This window comes from Pollicipes pollicipes, unplaced genomic scaffold, assembly GCF_011947565.3.
Source record: "Pollicipes pollicipes isolate AB1234 unplaced genomic scaffold, Ppol_2.1 Scaffold_4295;HRSCAF=5057_pilon_pilon_pilon, whole genome shotgun sequence".
Classification (NCBI taxonomy): domain Eukaryota; kingdom Metazoa; phylum Arthropoda; class Thecostraca; order Pollicipedomorpha; family Pollicipedidae; genus Pollicipes; species Pollicipes pollicipes.
Window position 1 is genome coordinate 34067688 of NW_023596461.1, and position 21486 is coordinate 34089173.

Sequence of the window (21486 nt, forward strand, 5' to 3'; positions counted from 1 at the left end):
TACGGCCAGCCCGGCACGACCGGGGATGGGGCCGAGATCACGAGAGCCGTACGTCCCGGGACTGGTAGCTAGGTGTGTAGCGAGGCAGGCGACGGTGTCCCGATTACCGCACCCCACAGCCGCGACTATTGGTCGTTGCTAAGCATGAGTTAGCCCGCTATAGAGAGTGGCTGAAGATGAAAACGATATTCATTCCTTTGCCCAGCTTGCGCCACGCACACTTCACACCGTGGCGAGGCAGACAGCCTATCATATGCTATCATAGCCAACGTCAGCCCCAGTGTGCAGGCGCGCCGCCAGAGGCGCATGCGCGCGCACGTGGCAAACCGGACGGGCCATAGCCTAAGCACTCGTAAAAACGTAACATTAACCTTCAGACGATGCATGAATAGACGACCGAACTTCAACGCCGGGTTAGACCGCACCGCTTTTTGTGACGTTTCGGTTGCGCCGCCACGCGCGGTTAGAGTGAGCACCGGCTGGGGCGCTACCTACCCGTCACACCAGGCAGCGGGCTGCGAGCACCTCCGCTCGCTGGGCTCTGTTCTCGCCCACAGAGCACGACGAAGAGCACAGAGCACAGCCCGGCCAGTAGCCACGGGCCTGTGCACTGCGCAGTTGCCAACCGCTGTAGACCCTGGCCCAGTGCAAACGGCCGGGCAGCACCCAGTCGAGGCCCGGTGCGGTTGCATGCGTATTCTGGTAGTCGGTGCTGGTTGGAAACGAGGGTACACGTGTCGGCACCTTTCCCGGCCACGCCGCCCTCCGGTACCGGACGGCTGCGCTAGGTGCAATTGCAGGATGCGGTGTCACGAATACCACTCGGCCAAGGCCAGATGGGCCATTCGCGGCTCGAAAAAAAGCTGGGTGGAGGAGCTTGTATGGGCTAAAAGCGACATAATGTGCCCAGAATACCGGCGTAATTGCCTCACCGTTTGACAACAAAAGTGGCTCACCTGGTCCGCCGCCACAATCGGCTCCACGAGGCGACGGCGGCGGCGCGCGGGCGTGACCTTCCGCCGTGTGATTTTGTGTCAAGGCTCGGTGGCACAGGTGGGAAGTGTGGTTAGCGTGCGTCACTGCGACCGCAGTTTCCGCTGACGGTCACCACGGCTCACCGGCCAGCTGGCTTCAGCGGGCGGAGGGCATGTCACGCGCTCGCTCACGGTGCGTACCCGGTGCGTGTGCATGCGACGCAAACGCCGCGACTGCGCAACATGCGTGCCATGCGACGCAAACACTGTGACTCCTCGGTGACTGCGCCACCGAGGAGACTCCACGCCGTGTCCTGGGCTGGTGGCAGGCTTCATGCCGGTCTCCACCACACGTGTACGATACACAATGGGCTGTGACGACTTTTTAAAGGCGCTGATCAGCGACTGAGGACCTGGCGCTCAAGTGAACTGCAGAAGCGGGATTGGTTGATGGTGCTGATGTTTTAATTTAGGTGGCGATTCGAACGCAGCGGTTACCTTGTGTCAGGAACAGGGCTGGATTGCAAATTACAGAGATACTGTTCGCTATTGAGCAGCACCATCTTGGCTTGGCACAAAGGCCAAATAAAATATTTCAGCGAGGCGTGGGTATGGTAGAACGGACGACAGGATATGCAGCTGCAGCATATCGCATATACAACACAGCGTACATACAATAGATGCAAACATCAACAGATCATGGTTTTGGCAGCCTGCCAAGTCAATGAACACGCTCAAGCACTTTGTGAGTTCCAGATAGGAGAAACACAATATGCACTTAAGCCGGTACAAATATGGCCATCGCGCGCATGTCGAATGAACGTCTGTCTCACATGGCCCGCACACGAACCCAGGGCCTCAAAGCATCGCACGAGCTTTTTGTATATTGCGAACCCGAGATCGGCAATAAAACCCAACATATTCAGGTATGCTGAAATGGAGGCAGCTTCTGGAGGTGCATTGGCGGGCTCCGACATGCTGGTCTCAAGTGGAAAATGACATGCCCAGGTTCCAAGTATACCAGTGATTTCCAAGGAGGTCTACACTCAAATAGTGGCCATGGCGCCCGATGGTGCGACGCTGACGAGAAAGGAAAATTGCAACCGGAGGCAAAAAGGCTTTGAGCTCATCAGCCACACACAAAAAACATTTCACAGCGCGGATGTTCAAAGCGCTGGCTTGGATGCCCCTGCCGCACGGCAAGATCGCATGTCCCTTCGGGTGACCACGCGGGACCGACATAGGCTCCACAGGCCCATCCGGAGCCGAATACGGGGCCCGGAAGCGGCGCGGACGGAACCGAGCACCGCCCAGCAGAAGCCCGTCCAAGGCGGGGTCTTCCGCTCCAGCGCCCGACCAAAGCCGGAGCCCGCGCGGCGAGCGAGCGCGCCGGCAGGGCCCGGCGGAAGCCGCGAGACCGTGCGAGAGCAAGCCGGCCGGCAGCGCCGCTCACAGTCCCCCCCCCCCCCCCCCCCGTGTGACGACCATCGCCCGGGGCGCCGACCTACCCGTAACAACGCGGCCTCCCTTCCATCAGCTGATGTCCCGGGGTCCGTCGGTCCCACTTCCATGCCGCTTACGCGAGATAACGATCCTATATACAAACCTCGGGCCGCTCCTCGGCCGACGACAGAGCTACGGCGGCCGGCCGCGGCCCACTCGGGCCGGCCGGTGCAGCAGACGGGGTCACCGGCCGGCCGGCCCCCCTTCCGTGTCACTGCTCCGGACACGCGCGCGCCGGCCGCGCTTGCGCAAGCGGCGCGCGCGCCGGCCCGTGACGTCACTGGTCGGAGATCGCCGCCGCCGCCGGGCCGCGTGACCTTCGCGGGTCGGGAGACGGGCGGCGGCGTGCAGCACAATGGCCGGCCAGCCTGATACCGGCGGTCGGCGGCCCGATGTGCCGCCACCGGGTCCAGCCGGTTGAAATTCCGCGCGTGCAGCCACACTCGATCATCGGACGCCGCGACAGCGCGCTTCCGCGTCTGCGGCCGGACGCGCTCCCCCTCCCCCCCCCCTCACCGCCACCACGCACACGTCTGCTGGAGCGGCGCTGACACGACCCGGCCGGCTCCCAGGGGCCGGCCGGCCGCCATCGGTCACCGGCGCGCCGCCATCGGTCACCGGCGCGCCGCCGGCGGCGCCAATCGGCGTCCTGCGCCGCGAGATGGACGGCTGACCTTATCAGATGGCGCTCGGCTCCCAGGTGGCTTTCTCTGCGCGGGGTCGGCCGCGTGTCCAGCTTTCTCGCTACGGGGGCCCGCCGAGACAGCAGCCGGCGCTCGTAAACAGCGCACCGATCGACCGGCCGTAAAACACGCGGCCGGCGCATCACGATCACGGCCCGTTTAACAAATTGAGCCGACCCGTAACGGCCGCCCCGACGCCGGCGTCGGCGGACGGTGAGAGCTGATGACGGCGGGCGGGCGGGCGGCGGGCGCGTGCGCCGCTCGTCGACATGACGCATCGGACGGTCCGGGCTCCGGGCGCGCCCCCGGTCCGGCCCGAGCGGTCCGGGAGCGCCGGTCGACCGCCACGGACCTGCCCCCGACGAGCGGTGGTGCGACGGGGACGTCCGACGGCCGCCGTCCGGCTGCCACTGCACGGAAGCACGCCGTCGCTCCCGGCGGCTGTCGTTCGGCTCACAGCCGGGCGGCTCTTGACATCGACGGGCCGCCGACGGCTCCACCCTGCGCAGCCTGGCGCGGGGTCGGAGACACCCACACACGACGGCCGAGGACCATGCGGCGGAGCCGTGCTGGTCTGCCGCACCGGTCCGGCGCCCGCCGTCACCTACGGCGGTGTGACCTGCGGGGGTCAGCGCCACGGCAGCCCGCTGCGGGACGGCCCTCGTTGACAGCCGCCGCCGGGCCACGGTCTGCCCCCACACAGGCCAGGAGTTGCCACGGTGCAGGGCGCCGCGCCGTCCGCGGAGAGACGGCAGCGGCCGTAGAGGTTCAGACAGGGGCGCACGCTGGCAGGGGCTGCGAGGGGACGGCGGCAGCTGCCGAAGGGACGGGAGGGCCTGCGGAGGGACACCAGCCAGCAGAGCGTCCCAAGGCCGAGGCGCCCGCCGTCTCGGGATGCGGCTCATTACCGCGCGGCCGGCCAACTTTCCTCGCCGTGAATGAAGCTGGCGCGCGACATCAGCGCCGCACACTGCCGAGAGCGTGACACGGCGTGACACCGCGTGACGGGGCGGGTCATTCAGCCGGTGACGGCGGGAGGAGCGCAGCCAGCTCTCTCTGGCGCCCGCCCCCGGCGTGAGAGTGCGTCGGATTTGTCCGAGCTGAGCCGGGAGGCCCTCCGGAGTGACATGTGGAAAGCCGACGCAGGTTTGAGCGGCAATGTCCGACCCGGCGCCGTAAGTGCGGCAGCGAGTGCGGGCCTTCTTCGTCACAAGTATATTCTTCAGTGGAAAAAGCGGACGGTCCGCTTCCAACCGAGCGCCGACACGACACCGACACGTCGTCGCTAAAAAAAAACTGGATTCGACCGGGCCATCCCATGATAGCACGCACTCGTCTGATTACTACGGCCGCAGTACAAGTGGACTCCGACCTCGTCATGTGCCGGTCGCCTCCTGTCACGCACCCGCCAGCCAATCCAAAGGCGTAGCCAGAAGAACAGGATCGCGGGCGATGGCAACACAACTGCCCAAGCGCCGCAGTGGGTCTGCAGTTCAGGTCAAATCTCCACAGCCCAGTCTTCGTCCACGGCCACTCCCCTCGCCACTGCCTGGACATGTCAGTGTTCATCTCGTCACTTGCGAATCCACGGCGGGGAGCACACACCAGCCACACACGGTGGCGAGTTGACGGCTACGAGTACAGGCTGACGCCAAAAGTTGGTTTCCCAAAAATATGCCGCTGGCTCCGCCCCTGCACGTGGTTCGTTCCGCGGCGCGACTCGTGCTGACCGCTGGCAGCGCGGCCCAAGCACGATGCCCGACCGACCAGAAAAACCGCCGGCCGAGACGGGCACGGTCACCGACCGGCGGCAGGTGTTCCAGACGCCGCGGCGGCGCCGCGCAGGGCCAAGCAGGGTCGGATTGGACCGGATCGGACCGGATCGGCCGGGGCCGAACGACGGATCAGATCGGATCCGACTGCAGACCTAATGGGTTGGCGGCCGAGCGGCGGCAAGCGGTCGGGCCACAGCCGGCCGGTGCTTGAGGCATGGCCGTATGGAATCTGACCAATTGCAAGCGCTCTGAATCAGACGACAGGCGGGACAGTGGATAGCACCGCGACATTTTCCGAAAGGCCCGTCCGACACACCAGAAAAGGCAAAACGTCTCTGGCAGTGCCAGCAGAGGCGAAATGCCTCGGACAGTACTAACAGGAACGGAATGCCCCCGGCAGCACCAGCAGAAGGTTGAGCCCCAGTTCACGCACCGGTAAGCACCCGTGACATATTTATGGCCCGTGTCTAAAACGTGTCCCGCGCCGCTCGTCTTCCGAAGGATCCGTGCGATCGAGTGTCTGAAGCATCTCAATCGCTCAGCGGCTTTTCGCCCGTGAATGTCCATTTGGAGACAACTGAGTCAATTTCAGTCACCATTCGCCTGTCCTCGACAGTCCTCGTCATCGGCCGACGTCATATGTTTGCGAGCGCGGATCCGCTCAGCCAGCGGCAGACGGCTGGTTTCTCCATGGTGTAGGCCGTACGTCTGACAGGTGGCCAAACACCAGCTGACACGGAGACGGGCCCGCTCACGAGCAGTCACGAGTCTCACGACCGGTGAGATTAGGTCACGGGTGGAGGTCCGGCCGTCTCCCCTCTGGCGCATGGCGACGGCACGCCCAGAGCTGGTCGTGGGTGCGGGTGGGGAGCGTAGCGCTGGCCGCCCACCAAAGGTCAGAAGGCACGAGTCGCGACAAAATCGGTAACCGTACAATCAGCTGATCGGACGGGGGAGCGTCCCAGGCCCCCGCTGCGGGGGAGGGGGGGGGGGGGGTAACGAGCGTCATCGAAACGTGCCTTGATGGAGGGCGAGCAACAGGCGGTAATAAGGCCGACACCAGATAGCAGCGCACACTGAAGAGTGATACTTTAATATGTCGTTTATTCATGTTTTAAGTAATGTTTTACACAATATTCCACAGCCGTCTGGCATGCAAATGGAGAAACAGTTATTTCTCCAAAATTCGACACATCAATTGGTCTGAAGCGAGAACATCGCAAGCAGGTACAAGAACATGTAGCAAACGGTACTCACCAGTAGGGCATTAAATAACATCTTCATCCACACATGCTATGGAAGTGCAGCGTCGCTATAGAATCGCACAGCAATACGTCCCTTTGTCAACCTCTGGACTGTCATTCATTTCTCGCACGATCTCGGAGAAGACGGGGTTCACGTTGGTCTTGCTTTTGGCACTAGTTTCCAGGAACGGGCTGCCCCACATCTGCGCCAGGGCCATGCCTTCCACCGATGACACTTCTCGCTGGTGCTCCAGGTCAACCTTGTTTCCGACCAGCATGATTGGCACCCGGTCCGATCCCTTGACTCTTGCGATCTGTTCCTTCATGTTCTTGATGTCTTGAAACGTTTGGTGATTCGTAAGACTGTACACGACCAGAAATCCCTGGCCGTTCTTGATGTACAAATCACGCATGCTGGCGAACTGTTCGGTACCAGCTGTATCCAGAATCTCCAACACGCACGGCGATCCATCGACTTCGATTTCTTTGCGGTAGAAATCTTCAATCGTGGGGTCGTACTTTTCCATAAAGTGTCCGGACACAAACTGAACGGTGAGGGCGCTCTTGCCCACACCACCGGAACCCAACACTACCACCTTGAACTCCCGCATCGTTCTATCGGCCGATGAGACGGCACAGAGGAGTCCTCAGAAACGTATTTCACTCCGACCTCGGTATGTGCACAGAGTTGTATGCACCAATGCACAGACACACGCACCGGCGGCCCGCAGGATCCCGAGACGACGCACCAACCCCGACCGCCGACGACCGACTGCGCGGAAAAGCCCGCCGCTTCGATGCTCCATTGAGCGCCACGATGTGTCATATCTGGTACAAGCGCTCAGCTCGTTTGCCAGATAGGCCGCTAGGGGGACAATTCACAGGCAAAAGGTAGCCTCACTTTGTTTCGATTTGGTAAACATAAAATTTCCTCTCACTAAGTCCTTCGGAAATGCATTGAAGTTCAAATTGAATAAATTTAGATAGAACATCCCCAAGCAGTCAACCAAATTTTTAATTAAACGAGGCCAAATCTTGCAAGGAACTTTTTAAGTAAATCTTACAAAACATAATGACGTATAAAATCTGAATAAGCAAACTCAACGGATGAGAATATATTCGATGTTGAAAGTTTGGGTCCAAAGTTTTAATTTCAGTACTGGTATATTTGTCAAGTGAGATATCAACTAGACATCTAGAATATCAACCAAAACATGAGCTGGGGTTGGCTTGGAGCGGCGGAAAGAACAGGACACCCCAGCAAGCCGATATCTGAACATAATTTGACTTCCCAAAGGCTCCATCCGAAAGCTTTACTTGTGGAAACGTGTCAGGTAATGCTTCGATCCACAGGCACTCACGAGCCACGAGACGCCTAATCATCAGATGTTAGCGTGTTATCTATAGTTTTGCTTACGTCTGTGCAATAGCGATGTATGTACCGTGCATGCGCGCATTTTTGACAAGTAAAATTAGTGTCTTCGATGTTTATAGCTAAAGACTTCTGTCCATATCGCTTGATCTTGACATAGATCGGTGTTGTAGAACGACGCAAAGAATGTGCTGCTCGCCAAAACCCTACCATCTAGTGTCCAAAAATGAACTATTAGTTGATGAATGTGGCAATACGAGTGATGGACGCGCTTTGGCAATACGAGTATAGCATGCGGTCGTGTTGCATTCAGCGCCAGCTGATGATTCCTTTCTATTGCTAGGCTACCTCTTTGTGAAGTTAAAAATGGTTAGAATTGGCTGCTAGGGATGCCGACCCTAAGGCAAGCAGCTGTGGCATGTGTCACTAAAGGGACCAGCAGGGCACAAGCACATGACCTTACAATTTTCCAAAAAGCCGAATGTCAACATAGCGACGATGCATGAAAAAAACATCAAAAAATGCTTAGTCCTTCGCACTTTTTGGGACGTTCCTGCGTTCCTGGCTGTAAGGATCAATGCTCAAAGACGTTTTTAACCAGTGTGATGTATTTACAGTTGCAAACCAGTGCCCAGGCGCATTCTTTGTACAGTCCAAGGGTAATGGTTCAAGCAGAGCGGCCGGGTGGTGCCGCCTACACGTGCCACGCCTGACACAATGACAATGAAATCCATCTATGATGACACTGATACGCTCGAAATCATTGATACCGATGACGCGGAAACCTCTCCTAAGGCGAGCACATTACATCACCTCACAAAGCATACTCATGCTTTCATGCGCCTCAAAACTGTACAGCGCACAGTTAACAAAAGGTGGCGTCACAATACATACGCCGGTGCGTACATGGTCTTCACAACTCCAGGCCGCGTCACATGTCCACACACTGATCACTGGCGGCGCCGTCGTCTTGCGGCGCGACCATACTAGAGGTCCGATCGAGGGCGGCCATGGCCGCCGCCCTCCGCTCACATGAGCTCCAGGAAGATGGGCCTGTTGAGCATCACCTCCTGGTTGAGCGTCTTCAGCGCCGTCATCGCCTCCGCCTTGTTCAGGAAGGCCACGCGAGCTTCGCTGCTCGGCCTGCCCTGCTCGTCGTAGCGTCGGATCACCTGCTCGGGGCTGATGTTGAAGTCGCCGAAGAAGAAGAGGATATCCTGCGTCGTGGCGCGGTACGGGATGTTGGCCACGCCCAGCACGCAGCCGGGGTGGCCGAAGCCCTCCGCCGGACCGGCGTCCAGTGGGCCGCCAGGGCCCGGACCGAACGCGCCCGGACCCAGGCCTGGCGGGCCGCCGAAGCCGCCGCGGCCGCCGCGCATCAGAGGCGGCCCGCCGCGCGCCGCGAAGCCGCGGCCGCGAAAGCCGCCGCCGCGCGGGCCGCCGCGGCCGCGTGGGTAGAAGCCGGGCCCGTCCACCGGCGGCTCTTCGTGGCCGTCGTGGCCGTTGTCGGCGGGCGGCGCGCCCTCGTGCTCGCCGTCGGCCGCGTCCAGATCCAGCGCCGCCTGGACGGCTGCCAACGACACCGCCTTCACCGCCACCTCGTTGGTACCCATGAACTGCTCGTGCTTGGTTAGAGCGCGCTCCACCTCCTGCGCGTTGGCGAACTCGCAGTACGCCCCGCCGTTGGGGTTCTGGAACTCGTCCAGCAGGATGTGCAGTTTCTGCGGCAGGAGACCCACGTCCGAGAAGAAGTCCACCACCTTGGACTCGGTCACGTTGGGCGGCAGACCAGTGATGTGCACACAAGTGCGGTCGCCGGCCGCCTCCTCTGGCGCGGCGCCGCCGTCCTCCGACTGAGCGCCGGTGTCCGCGCCGGCGCGCGGCGACTCCCTGTCCGGGCGCGGCCCGCCGTGCGGCGAGTCGTCCGGCGGCGGCCGGACGGGCCGCGGCCGGCCGCCGGGTCCGCCGCCGGGCCGCAGGCCGGGCGGGTCGCCGGCGGCGGCGGGCGGCCGCGCCGGCTGCGGCGGCATGATCGGCGGGAAGTGCAGCATCTGGCGGGCCCAGTCGTACTGCTGCTTGACGCTGTACATGAAGCGCACGCTGCGCTGGCTGACGCTGGCGCCGTCCAGCTGTGCCAGCGCCGCCGCCGCCGTCTCCACCGAGTCAAACAGCACGTACGCCACGCCCGTGCGCTTGTTCGGGTTGTTGCGGTTCGTCTCGAAGAACATCTCGACGAACGGGTAGCCCTGCAGCAGCTCGATCATGTCCTCAGGCTGCGCGAAGTAGGAGACGTTCTCAAGCCGCACGAACGGCGAGGGCGGCTCCTGGCGGCGCCGGCGCGGCGCGGCCTCCTGCGGCGCCGCAGGCAGCTCGTTCATCTCGCGCGGCTCGTGGAAGCGGGGTCCGGACGGCAGCTCAGGCCCGCGCCGCGCCGGCGGCCCGTATCGGCCCACCGGTTGCTTGCCGTAGCCCATGAACTCCTCGCTATCCATCGGGTCGCCGTAACCAGCCTGGTCGTCGTAGTCCATCGCGTCCATCTCAGCCATTCCGTCTCCGCGAGACATTGGGTTGTGGCGCCCCAGCCGATCCGGGCGCCCCATCAGGCTTGGTCGCCCCATCGAACCTGGACGATCCATCAGGCCTGGGCGTCCCATCAGCCCAGCGCGATCCATCGGATCTGGGCGCCCCATAGGGCCCGGATGGTCCATGGGATCCGGACGTCCCATCGGCCCTGGGCGGTCCATAGGGTGCCGTCGGCCGCCCAGGGCCGGGTCGCGCGCCATGTGATCCGGCCGGTCCATCAGTCCCCGCTTGCCCACGGGATAGTCACGGTACAGCCTGTCCTCGGGGTTCACGCGACCCATTCTGCCCATCGGGTACTCGCCGCCCGAGTGGTCCAGGCCCATGTGTTCGTCCATCCCCATGCGGTACTCCTGCGCCGCCGGGTCGTCGTGACCGGCGAGGTCATCATACTCGTGGCCGTCCATCTCCTGGTGTCCGCGCTGTGCGCCCATGCCCTCGTAGGGGTATTCGCGCGCCAGCTCTTCCTCGCGCGGCTCGCGGCCCCGCCGCATCTCGGCCTCCTCGGCCGGATCATACTCGGGCCGGGCCGGCCGCTCGCGCGCCGCCAGCCGGCCGCGCGCCATCGCCAGGCTCTGGCGCGCCAGCGCGAAGTCGCGCGCCGCCGCATCCTCGCGCCGGCTGAGAGCCTCGGCCGCCGCCGGCGTCGGGTGCTCCAGCAGGCCGCGGCGCGGCTCGGGCCGCTCCTCTGGCGCGCGGCCAAGGCGCTCAGCCGGCGCCTCGCCGTGCGGCTCCTTGCGCGGCGCCTCGCCGAAGCGGCGTAGCTCGTCGGGAGAAGCGAGCGCGTCGCGCTCCGGACGATACGCGTCCACGGCCGCGTTGAACTCGGCCTGGTCCAGCGGCGTGATCCGCACCGGCTGGCCACGTACCAAGGTCTCGGAGCGCTCCAGCCCCTGCAGCCGGTCGTGCATGGAGCGGAAGTTGACGTAGGCGGTGCCGGTGCGGCGGCCACGCTCGTCGTGAATCATCTTGATGCCGCTCTGGCCCACGTGGATGCCGCGGAAGAGGTCGCGCACGTCGCGGTACGAGGCGTTGGTCGGCATGTCGCGCACGCACACGGCGCCGCCGTCGTGCTGGCTGTCGTTGGCCGGCGGAAAGCCACGGCCCGGCGTCTGCGTCGACAGTGCCGCCGGCTCCTGGAAGCCGTTCGGTGTGGCGGACAGCAGCGGCTCCATCATGCCGGCCCGGCTGGACAGCGCCGGCACTGGCTGCGGCGGCATGGGCGCGCCCTGCTGGAACAGCATCAGCTCGTGCTGCAGCTGGGCCTGCGTCTTGACCGGCGCCGGCTCCCACAGGCCGGGCACGCTGACGGATGTCGAGACGGGCGCCGCCGGCGCGGCCACGGGCGTCGACGCCGGCGGCAACGGACCGGCGGTCGCCTCCGCCGGCCTGTCTCCAAGCAGACCGCCGCGCGGCGGCGCCGCCAGCCGCTGCGGCGCCGCCGCCGCGCCCGTGCCGGCTGCCTCAGTGCTCTCCTGGGAGCGGCTGCGCATGTCGTCTCGGCCGCGCTCGCCGGGCCGCGCGCGCTCGCGGTCGCGCCGCGCTCGGTCACGGGAGCGGCTGCGCTCGCGGCGCCGGTCGCGCCGGTCGCGCTCGCGCGAGCGGGAGCGGGACCGGTGGCGGCGGCCCTTGTCGCGGTCCCGGCGGCCGCGGTCGCGGTCCCGCGAGCGTGAACGAGACCGCGACGAGCGGCGTCGCGGCATGCTTCGGCTGCTGCTGGTTCTGTCCAACTGGAATGAGAGAAACCCGGACACACATGTCAGCAAATGTCTCTTTTTCAGTTCTGTTAGCCTCGTGTGCATCTAGTAACAAACGCTGGCCACATTGCAAAGCATAACCACCGTATGAGAGCACATAACCACGCAATCGCAAACGGGTGACCCTACTCCAAACATTGACCAAAAATACCACAAATCCACAAGTCACAAATCAAACCCCCAAAAAATCATAAAAAAACAAAATCAAATTTACCCAACAACACCCTCGCCACTTTCGTAACCCGTGAATGGTGGCCATCATGTGGCGTCCTCGGTGACCACGTGGAGCACCGTACCTCGATATGCCCGATCCGATCCACGTATCCGAGGCTGAGGCCCGTTTCGCGGCTTCCGCCACTTCCCAATAACTCCCTATACAACCCACCCCGCAGAGCCCTCCACCCCAGACGACTCTCTCTAGCCCACCTGCTTGATCTCGATGATATCGGGGTCAGCCGCTGGTGGCGCCACCGGCGCGGGCACTGGCGCCGGCACGGGCGCCGGCTGCGGCAGCGGCGCGATGGCGGTGACCGGCATCGGCGCTAGGCCCTGCGCGGCCATGGAGCGCTGGCGCGCCAGCTCGATGACGCGCTGCATCTCAGAGCGCGAGCTCAGCAGCAGCGCCACCTGGGCGTTCTGCAGCCGGCCGCCCGTCTTCATCATGGCCTGGCGGGCGTCCTCATCCGAGCTGTGGGGCAAGGGGGAGGGGTCAGCCGACGGTGGCGGTATCTGGCAGGAGGGGCGCGGCGGGCAGGGGCAGCGGCGATGTACCGGGTACGGCGGCAAGTCGACGGACAACAGACTGACAGAGAGCTGCCGGACAGCGATAACGACGCGGAAACGAGGAACACGCCGTCTGAAGAGGGGATAAATGGCAACAGCAGGTAACGTACGAAGTGCAAAACGGGGACGACCAGCCATGGGTCGTCAGGCACCACCGCCAAGTATCCCTGAGTTCAAGAACATCCCACGTGCCGCGAGTGAAAGCCGCGTTTCAAATACTATTGCCCCACAAGGCCGGATTATATCGGATAACATTTATTTCAATGGTATATGCTTTCCGCCACAAATACTGACACATCCAACGTCAAATAGCACGATAGCCTTTCATTTATGCATGCCTGGAGCACTCCCGAACCCTCAATGGGGGCAAGGGAAACTCAATGGAAACGAGCACTTCATTGCTACCCTGCCAGCTCTTTCTCCGACCAACAAGCCCGTGCGTGGGCGATGCGTTTACCACACACTCGACGCGGTCTGTTTCGGTCATGCCCAGCACCGAACGCCTGTTCCGATGCTGCTCACCCACGCCACCCCGCAGCACATTTCGTGCAGATAAGATACGCGGTAGCCGAGGCCAGGCACTTTGTGCTAGCGTCTCGCGTCGCTGTTTGGCCACAGCCGACTCATCCAAAGTGAGCTGAAGGTTTGCGACAACACCCCGCATGATATCTCCGCCTACGTCGTCAGTAATTTTTAGAAGTCTTTCGAACGCTGAATGCACGGTTGGTGGCATATGTGGGGATTAGTTCTACCGGGGGACGCGACCTGAGCTGACACAGCACACAACAGCTGATGGAGCGATTGCGATTCGGCCAGCCACGCCAGTGTACGATGTCTCCAAAGCCCATTGTCCGTGCCCGACGCGGTAGGCACGCTGTAGAGGGATCGCGCATCGGTCATGTGGTCGTCGCTGATAGTCAGCTCGCCTGTGTCCACGAGAACCCAGATGGAACGGGCAGTCACGCCTCGGCGCATGACACGCTACGACGTGCGCTGAACTGGATTTGCCGAGCCGGATTCTAGAATGTTGCCATGGAATATTGATCTTTTGAGCTGAAATTGTTAAACTGGATTGGTGGCGTCATCGTTTTTACAGGGATGTACGTTTAGCGGACTCGAATCCCAGCATAGTCCGCGCAAACCATTGTCCCACTTCTGACACCAAAAAACGTAATAAAGAACAACCACGAATACTGGGACCCTATCTGCACGCTCCCAAAACTCGTGGAGGAACTGGCCCCAGCAGTCGACGCGCCCGGAAAATCCAACCACAATCAATCAATTCACCAGTAAATGACAAACGCAATGTATATTAGCGATGAAAAGACCCCCATTCGCAACAGCGGTGACCCATTCTTGACTGCCTTGACCTCATCGAAAATCGACCACTGCTATAACAAGCATTAATACCATGTTAATACGCGGAGCGCCAGCGTCGAGCCCCTTCGCAGCGACTACCGGCGCCTCCCAGCGCTGGCGTGTCGACCTGTTCCGCTCGCGGTCCGGTCCGACCGTGCCCGATCATGTCCGAGAGCGCTGACCTCACTGCAGGGGGCCGCGCTCGTGTATGGCATCGGTTGCATGCACAATATCGCGCAAAACATCCCCCCGTACGCGCCCTCGCCCCAACACACTACCCCCGCACTCTTGACCACGTCGATGAAACAGATCGTAGTTATTTCCTGAGTTTGAATAAGGCGATGGCTTTCCCTCCCCAGGGTGAGAGAGCTGGCATAACCCCTTCCGGCTATTCTGAGATATGCATGGAATCGCTAGTCCTGTCATAACTTAATTACAGAAATGACTGAACTGAACTGAACGGAAACAACGAAATTACGGAATGGCTGTGACGGACGCTAGGTCTTTGTGTGCTGAATATTCGGATGTTCGCAAGTTTAAAATCGTCCGGTAATTTTGCGGTGATAATTGAGTTCCCAGTCCTTTAAGGCTGAATTTGACCTAGAATGATGACCCTGAGAGGTCGGAAATTTTTGATGGACGCACTTCTTTCTGTGATGAATATTCCGACACTGCTAGGATTAAAATCGGCCTGTTCTTATTCGGCGATATTGAGTTCCCCGTCCTGTGAGCCTGAACTTGACCTTGAATGACGCCCCTGAGAGGTCAGAACTTCTTAACGAACGCGTTTTTGGGCTTGTCAATATTTTAATGACTGTAGGTTAAGAATCATCGGTAATTCTTGAGTGATATTGAGTTCCTATCCTTTGACCTCACTTTTGACCTTCAAGACCAAATGGTATTGCAAAATAAACGTCATTTTCGGTGTTCTCGTGACGTAATTGACCTTCAGCCATTTTTCCAGAGAAATCGGAACTCGTCGCTAGAAAAATCGCCAACTTCACGGGCATCCCCCAATATGGGATGCCTGGTTTATAATATAATGCACTATAAAATCTGGTTAAATAATAGTCTGGGTTTCCCAGACAGCGCAGTGGTGAACGCAGACGCGTTAACCATTGCACTTTTGGCAGCCTTACAGTCGAAGGGCATTCCTTACCGAGGTTGCGCGAGACCAGCTGTTAACAAACGCTAGAAGTAACGCTTATAGACTTTCAAGTAAATAAACGCTGTCGTCATGCATCAACACTTCAAGCGTATGGCCACCCGGAACCAGCCATACAAGGCCATCTAATGACCCCAGATAAGCTCAGGTTACCACCTGGAAGCACATCATGGCACGCTTTGACCCCCACTTTTATTTCATAAACATATGAAAGCTACTCCCGGACGAAAAGCGCGTTTTGACGAACACGTAGATCAGACAGGCTACCATTCAGTTTTGGAATGCTTGCTCAGTGTTTTGAGCATAAAATCGGAAGCAGCATCATTGCCCCACGCAGCGGAAAGGGGCGAAACTGTGGACGTTGGTGAACTTTACGACCCCCGTTTGGCGCGCTTCATTGAACAGGGCTGGAGGTGGTGGTCGCCTTTAGGGCCTTTTACCACGACGGTGAGTCATGTTACCGCAGACCAACTTCGCTGTGTCGTAAACGTCATCCTGAGGCCCGCCGCAGACATCTCTCTCCAACACCGCACCTGCCTGTTTTACCCCCCCCCCCCCTCTCGTATGACCATGCGAGTTCGATCTCGGTCCCCTGTGGTCCCAAGCGCTCGCTACACCCATTGGCACATAGTTTTAGTTGCAGACATTAGTGCCAAACAGTATTAGCCTGTCTCATTCGCTCTTTGAGACCCACGCGCGAAGCCTCATGCTACCTGATTTACCCACGCTCATTTGGGCCCATCCGATCTACGGATTTATAGGACTGAGCAGTCTCTGCTTTGACCCGGCGCGACAAATGCTTGCACGAGATACAACGCGAAATTGCGTGGGACAACTGGGATTGCCGACTCGCTACCCGTTTTTGTTTGGTCCAGTAGGCGTGGCAATGCTTGGACGTTCGCAGGTGGCAAACAGCAAACATGATGAGGTCTCCTGTTTCGGTACCATCGTTCCCGATTCTCGCCGCCGATGAATACGTGATAGACGACACATTTTGCTATGGCCCGTGGCGACTAAATCCCGCCTTGTGATGAGCTTCTGAATGTGAAAATGAAATGAGCTTTTCAAGTGAGCGGGGCATTTGTCTTTTGAACTCTGGATCGATTAAGTTATTAATTTTAGCGGAGCCGCTTAATTACGCAACGGGGACGCTGACAGTGTTTGCAACAGGGGAAAGGCCACCATGATTTGCGGCGGGCGACTGTTTCTTTTCACGAGCGAGTCCCAACCCATCGACAGCAACTGCATACTGCAAATATACTAACAGGCCCAACAAACAATAAAAAGGTACCGTACCAAACTAGTTAATGAGCTATCGATGTTAGTTAACCCTAGCGCCTTAAGCAGCCGCCCCAGCTGGACACCGCGTAAGTCCACCCGGCCGCCCGCTAATATTGTTCCAAAATCAAGGCTGCCCGACTCTATGCGTCCCATACCGTCGTCGTTTCTGAGATTTAAAACCAAACAGATTTCCTGATCACCGGATTGCAGAATTACGTTCGTCAGTGTGGTGAAAACTACGCTCGAGCCTGACAGCGGGAGGGGGCTAAAGCCCCACAACCCTCCCACCCCTTGGCTGCGCCGCCGACAAGCAGAACCCCGCTTCCCCATCAGCGATCCCCAGCTCTGTATCTTCGAGCTCGTCATTGTTGTTTGCCACTTTGCATTTCAGTTCACTATACACCATTATTTGGTTGTTCGGTAGGAGACTTCATGCAGTCAATAATAATGCACCACTGGTGCGAGTTCGTGCCAGGATCAAGAGAAGGCAAGAGAAGCGGGAGACAATCCAGAGAGGAGTTCAGGTGACTCGTCATGTCATGGAATGCTCCCAGACGACGCGGACCCAGGGCCGCATTATTCGATCGCCCCTGCCCTGCGGCTGCGTCACGTGACCATCTGGGCCGAGTTCCATTCGCAAACCTAAGTCTTCAAAGTAATGGAGAAACCAAGACTTGACCTGGCCAGCCACCGAAGACTTGGCGGCGGGCTCCTGAACGCTGTTCGCCTCATCCCGTGTTCCAATTTGGACCTAAATGACCTTGACAGCTGAGGCGTGCAGCCAAGACGCCGCGGCGCAAATCGTCGCGCGCTAGCGGTGCACCACGACGTTCGATATCGTGGCCCGGTACGGACGGTGAAGTCATGATCTCCCGTCACGGTGCGGTGACGTCATTAGCTCCCGTTACCGTGCAGTGACGTCATTATCTCTCGTCACGGGGCGGTGATGTAACGATCGGCTGACTGCCGGACTTTGGCACAGGCATCTCCAGCCATGACCACAATGCCGTAAGCGATTGCCACGGCACACTGCGCGCTACGTCATGAGCCGGGCGCCGGTGACAACTGCCAGCTTCATCAGACAGGCAGCATTTCAGCAGTTCATGGGAGCGCTGCTGGTAGGGGCCGAGCACCAGGGCGGTCAGCCCGAGGCGGGAACATCTCAGTGGGTCTTTACGCGGGGCGGCCATGGCACCGACAGACCACTGCGTGACGTTTACATTCACGGGCCGATCCCCGATAATCCCCGGTCTCATTGTTTGATATTATCTCTCCATAATTTGACCATATAATCAAAAATATGACCACCAAGATGCCTTGAGCGTCGCGTGGGTCGTGCGAGTCAGTAACGGATACGACTGCTGTTCATCATTTCGCAAATGACGTCATTCGCAGACTTTAAAGCCAGACACTTTCGGTAACCGATACGTGACTTTCCTCCAATACTTTGGAAAGCGGATCTTTCTTGAAAACTTGGCAGCTGAAGGCCGGTGTGCTCAACCCGACAAGCAATGTGCGTAACTTTTATGCTGTCACCCCCTGGTGGCAGTGACATCACACATTTCGACCACTATTCGGTTCAAAATTACGCCAGTTGTTCAGTGCATTAGCGAGGAACACAAGTCACAGAAGACAATAGTATTACCCTTATTCTTCGGAAAAACCAGGGGAATGGCGATAAAGTTAGGTTGATATTTCGGCAACATGCCTTTCCCGACACGATAGCAGTTGTTACATATCGATAGTTGGTATACATCGAAACAATAGCAGAAGCAACTTCTGCTATTGCTTCGAGAAAGGAACATTGTCGATATATCAACCTAACTATATCTCTATTCTCCTGTTTTTTTTCCCAGGAATAAGGCTAATACTACTGTCTTACACATTTTAGCGTCAAACACTGGGAGCGCTGGGCTTAAGATACCCTTGGGAAAATCACACACTGGGGAGGAAGACGGTCAGAGGTCAGCAGAGGAAACCCGACCAGGTTTCGCGACATGCGAAGCCAGGCGTGACGCGCCCCGGTCCGATGAAGGACATATTTTCTGCCTGTATGCTACCATGTGTCGTAAGTGATATAACCGCACTGTGTCGCGGCCAGCTCTCCTTTGACCTCAGCATCGGGGCGATGGACTGATGTCGTCTGCCTGATCGCGAGGGTGTCAGGCAGGTTATAGCTGCATCCCCAATTTGACGTCAGTGCTCCGGTAATATTGGCGTGCGCTCTCGATGATCGGGTACCTGCGTGCTTCACGCCCAACGAAGCCTTCGGCGTCCCACTATTTCCGGATCGGAATATTCAGCTGACTGATCTGACATGCATGCGAACTCTCGGTGCCACACTCCCTCCTGAGCAAGAGCCTTGTGGGTGTAAGCCTCGCTGGAAAGCGCATGGATTTCGCGCATTGAACGGATTTTCGCCGGCACTCATTGATCACTTCAGATGCAGAGCAACTTGTTGCCCTTGATCAGTCGCTAATCCGCTCGGTCCCAAAACTTTGGAGGGGTGCGAGAAGGGGGCACGCCAGCCGGTCCCACTATACAGCAGGCAGGACGGGGACCGCAGAAGACGGCGGCCGAGGCGGTTGTGGTCGTGGTCGCTTTATGGTTATGGTTTTATGGCCATTTTGTAGTGGAGTGGAATGAAGGCGTTTGTGAAAGCCAAGTTTTGGAACAGAGGAGAGAAATGCATGCCTTACGACATACCTTACGGACAACGATCACATAAGACGACTGGGACGAACAAGTATGACTTATTAGAAAATCATAATCCATTACGCCCAATTCACGCGTGTTTCGTCGCGCTACGATTGGTGCGTGCCGCCCGCTGTGTTTCCTGTTCAACGCCGTGAACACCACCCGGCTATGATCTGAAGACGAGTTCCCCGCCCGCGCAGCTCAGAGGTTTATACGTTTCCCTGCAACTGACGTTAATCTTATTGGAAACAAAGCCAAAACTGCGCGAAAAATCGTCCCTAACTTGAGCAAATCAGTTTGATTAAACTCCCTCGATCACCGTGGTGCAGCATAGGTCCATTTGGATCGACTCCGTTGCGTAATGAGCTGACTCAGCAAGGGATCCTTTGGAGTGTTCAGGACTTGCAAAAGGCAGACGGTTAAATAAATGACTTAATACATTGAATAAGCGATAATAAGAGCTGATTCATAACACATTATTGTGGCTACCTCTTTTCCGGTCTGCTACACATAAGGAACAGAGGCGGCCAAATCTTCCAGAGGCCAAAAACCTCTCAAGTGTAATACAAACTACTAAAATTTATCCATCCAGCCACAAATTTACAATTCAACGATTCGCCTTTGGAGACAAAACGTTACGTCGCCTCCTATTGCAAGGTACCAGAATTGGTCATCATCGGTTACGCGAACCATAGCCAATTAACGTCGTTTTGGAATATATTTGTGGATCGACGGCGCACCGCGATATCGATCTGAGAATGGTTCAAACCTCGATGCGGTTTCAGACATTAATTCAGAATGGATTCAGGCCGTTCGAAAGTGAGCCCAGCATGCACCTGCCCTGCCGAAGCCCCGCAGCTGACCCGGGCCACATAAGCGCCCTGGTGCGGTCTGGCGCGTCGGGGCAGGGCTCGCCCCGCTGTCCACCCCTTCCAGCAGGCCCGCCGGTGAGCTGGGTCAGGCTCACCGTCTCAGTCTGATCCCCGCCAGCGGCCGGGGCGCCGATGCTTTAGCCAGAGACGCCAGGGCCTGCTGAAGCATGCACTACCGGCATCTGTCGGCCGACCGGCAGACCAGTCTGCCAATCTGCCAAGTCTGGCAGTGAAACATGCTACGTGCCGTGTTATCTGACGAGAAGAGTGCTACATCAGTTCAGCGGCATCAGGAGCTATGGGGGCTCACTCGCCATCATGCACCACTACCAACGATGATGAAATTAATATCACGATCAATTAGGCTTTTTCTTCCGCGAATTGTACGTTGATGTACGTGTGATGAAACCCTATCCTCCCTGAGCCAACAAGTGTTCCGATAGCTCACACAAACACACACACACACACACACATATATATATATATATATATATATATATATATATATATATATATATATATATATATATATGTGTGTGTGTGTGTGTGTGTGTGTGTGTGTGTGTGTGTGTGTGCGTGTGTGTGTCTCTCTCTCTCCCTCTCTCTCTCGGTGAGCCAGACAATCTGTGGCCGGTAGGCAGGACGGATCGCATCAGCTTTCCTCACGAACCCATCGCAAATAGAGAAATAAAGCGAAAACGTACCCAATCGACTGCCCCAACAGCAAAACCAGAAAGCTACGCAATTTACTGTTGGAACCACGACGTAGCATCCACACAACAGCACAAGCTCAACACTTTCTTATTTGATGGGAGAAGTCGTCGCTTTAGGATCTTTGAGAAAGTATGGCTCCCATGCCCCCTCCCCTCTCTGGATACGTCCTTACACACTAGAACCGACTCAGTAGCTGTTCTGGTCCTAAAGCACAGGTACGAACTGCGGTGATATCGAGAACAGCTGATCTGCAATTGATGCAAGTTACGTGACGTCGTTCAAATCATGAAAACACAATTCGTGATGCGTTCTACGCTCTGAAAGAAACGATGCTCCAGCGCATCCAGCCAGCGTTCGGGCGCTAGCGCACCATTCCTAATTTTGCAACCCGTCTGCTGTGGATTTCGCTCTTCCGTCCCCATGGGAAACAACCCACGAAGAGCATCGTCATGGATAGATGCTGTGAACGTCGTACGTCTCGGTGTAATACTGATCTCATCGCTTTTTAGACGTCGTTATACATTGTGCCACGGACTTTACTAGCACTTTTCCATGCGTGATCACGAACTATATCCTCCACGTGGAACTCTTCCATTTTAAGTATGCATGAACCCCGAAATGACAGATCGACATATGTAGATGTTCGAAACCACAGATGTCATGAAATAAAGGCAACTAAGCATACATCTGGAAACTGTGCAGCATACATTATTGCTGCATCCTGAAA

General features: G+C 58.3%; 2 protein-coding genes across 2 annotated transcripts in view; both read right to left on the reverse strand.

Annotated features, from left to right (window-relative positions):
• Positions 1–6946, reverse strand: part of LOC119096907 (ras-related protein Rap-2a) — a 38256-nt gene extending 31310 nt beyond the window's left edge. The window contains exon 1 of the mRNA XM_037219912.1: positions 6193–6946. Within this exon, the coding sequence (XP_037075807.1) occupies positions 6248–6790 (543 nt within the window). The 5' untranslated portion in view covers positions 6791–6946 and the 3' untranslated portion in view covers positions 6193–6247. The remainder of the gene's footprint in view (positions 1–6192) is intronic.
• Positions 6947–8147: 1201 nt separating this feature from the next.
• LOC119097467 (RNA-binding protein 12) overlaps positions 8148–21486 on the reverse strand; it is a 28377-nt gene continuing 15038 nt past the window's right edge. The window contains exons 3-10 of the mRNA XM_037220498.1: positions 12315–12576; positions 11754–11861; positions 10851–11486; positions 10367–10649; positions 10005–10102; positions 9711–9875; positions 8990–9413; positions 8148–8893 (exon numbers count right to left, since the gene is read on the reverse strand). Coding sequence (XP_037076393.1) covers positions 8580–8893; positions 8990–9413; positions 9711–9875; positions 10005–10102; positions 10367–10649; positions 10851–11486; positions 11754–11861; positions 12315–12576 — 2290 coding nt within the window. The 3' untranslated portion in view covers positions 8148–8579. The remainder of the gene's footprint in view (positions 8894–8989; positions 9414–9710; positions 9876–10004; positions 10103–10366; positions 10650–10850; positions 11487–11753; positions 11862–12314; positions 12577–21486) is intronic.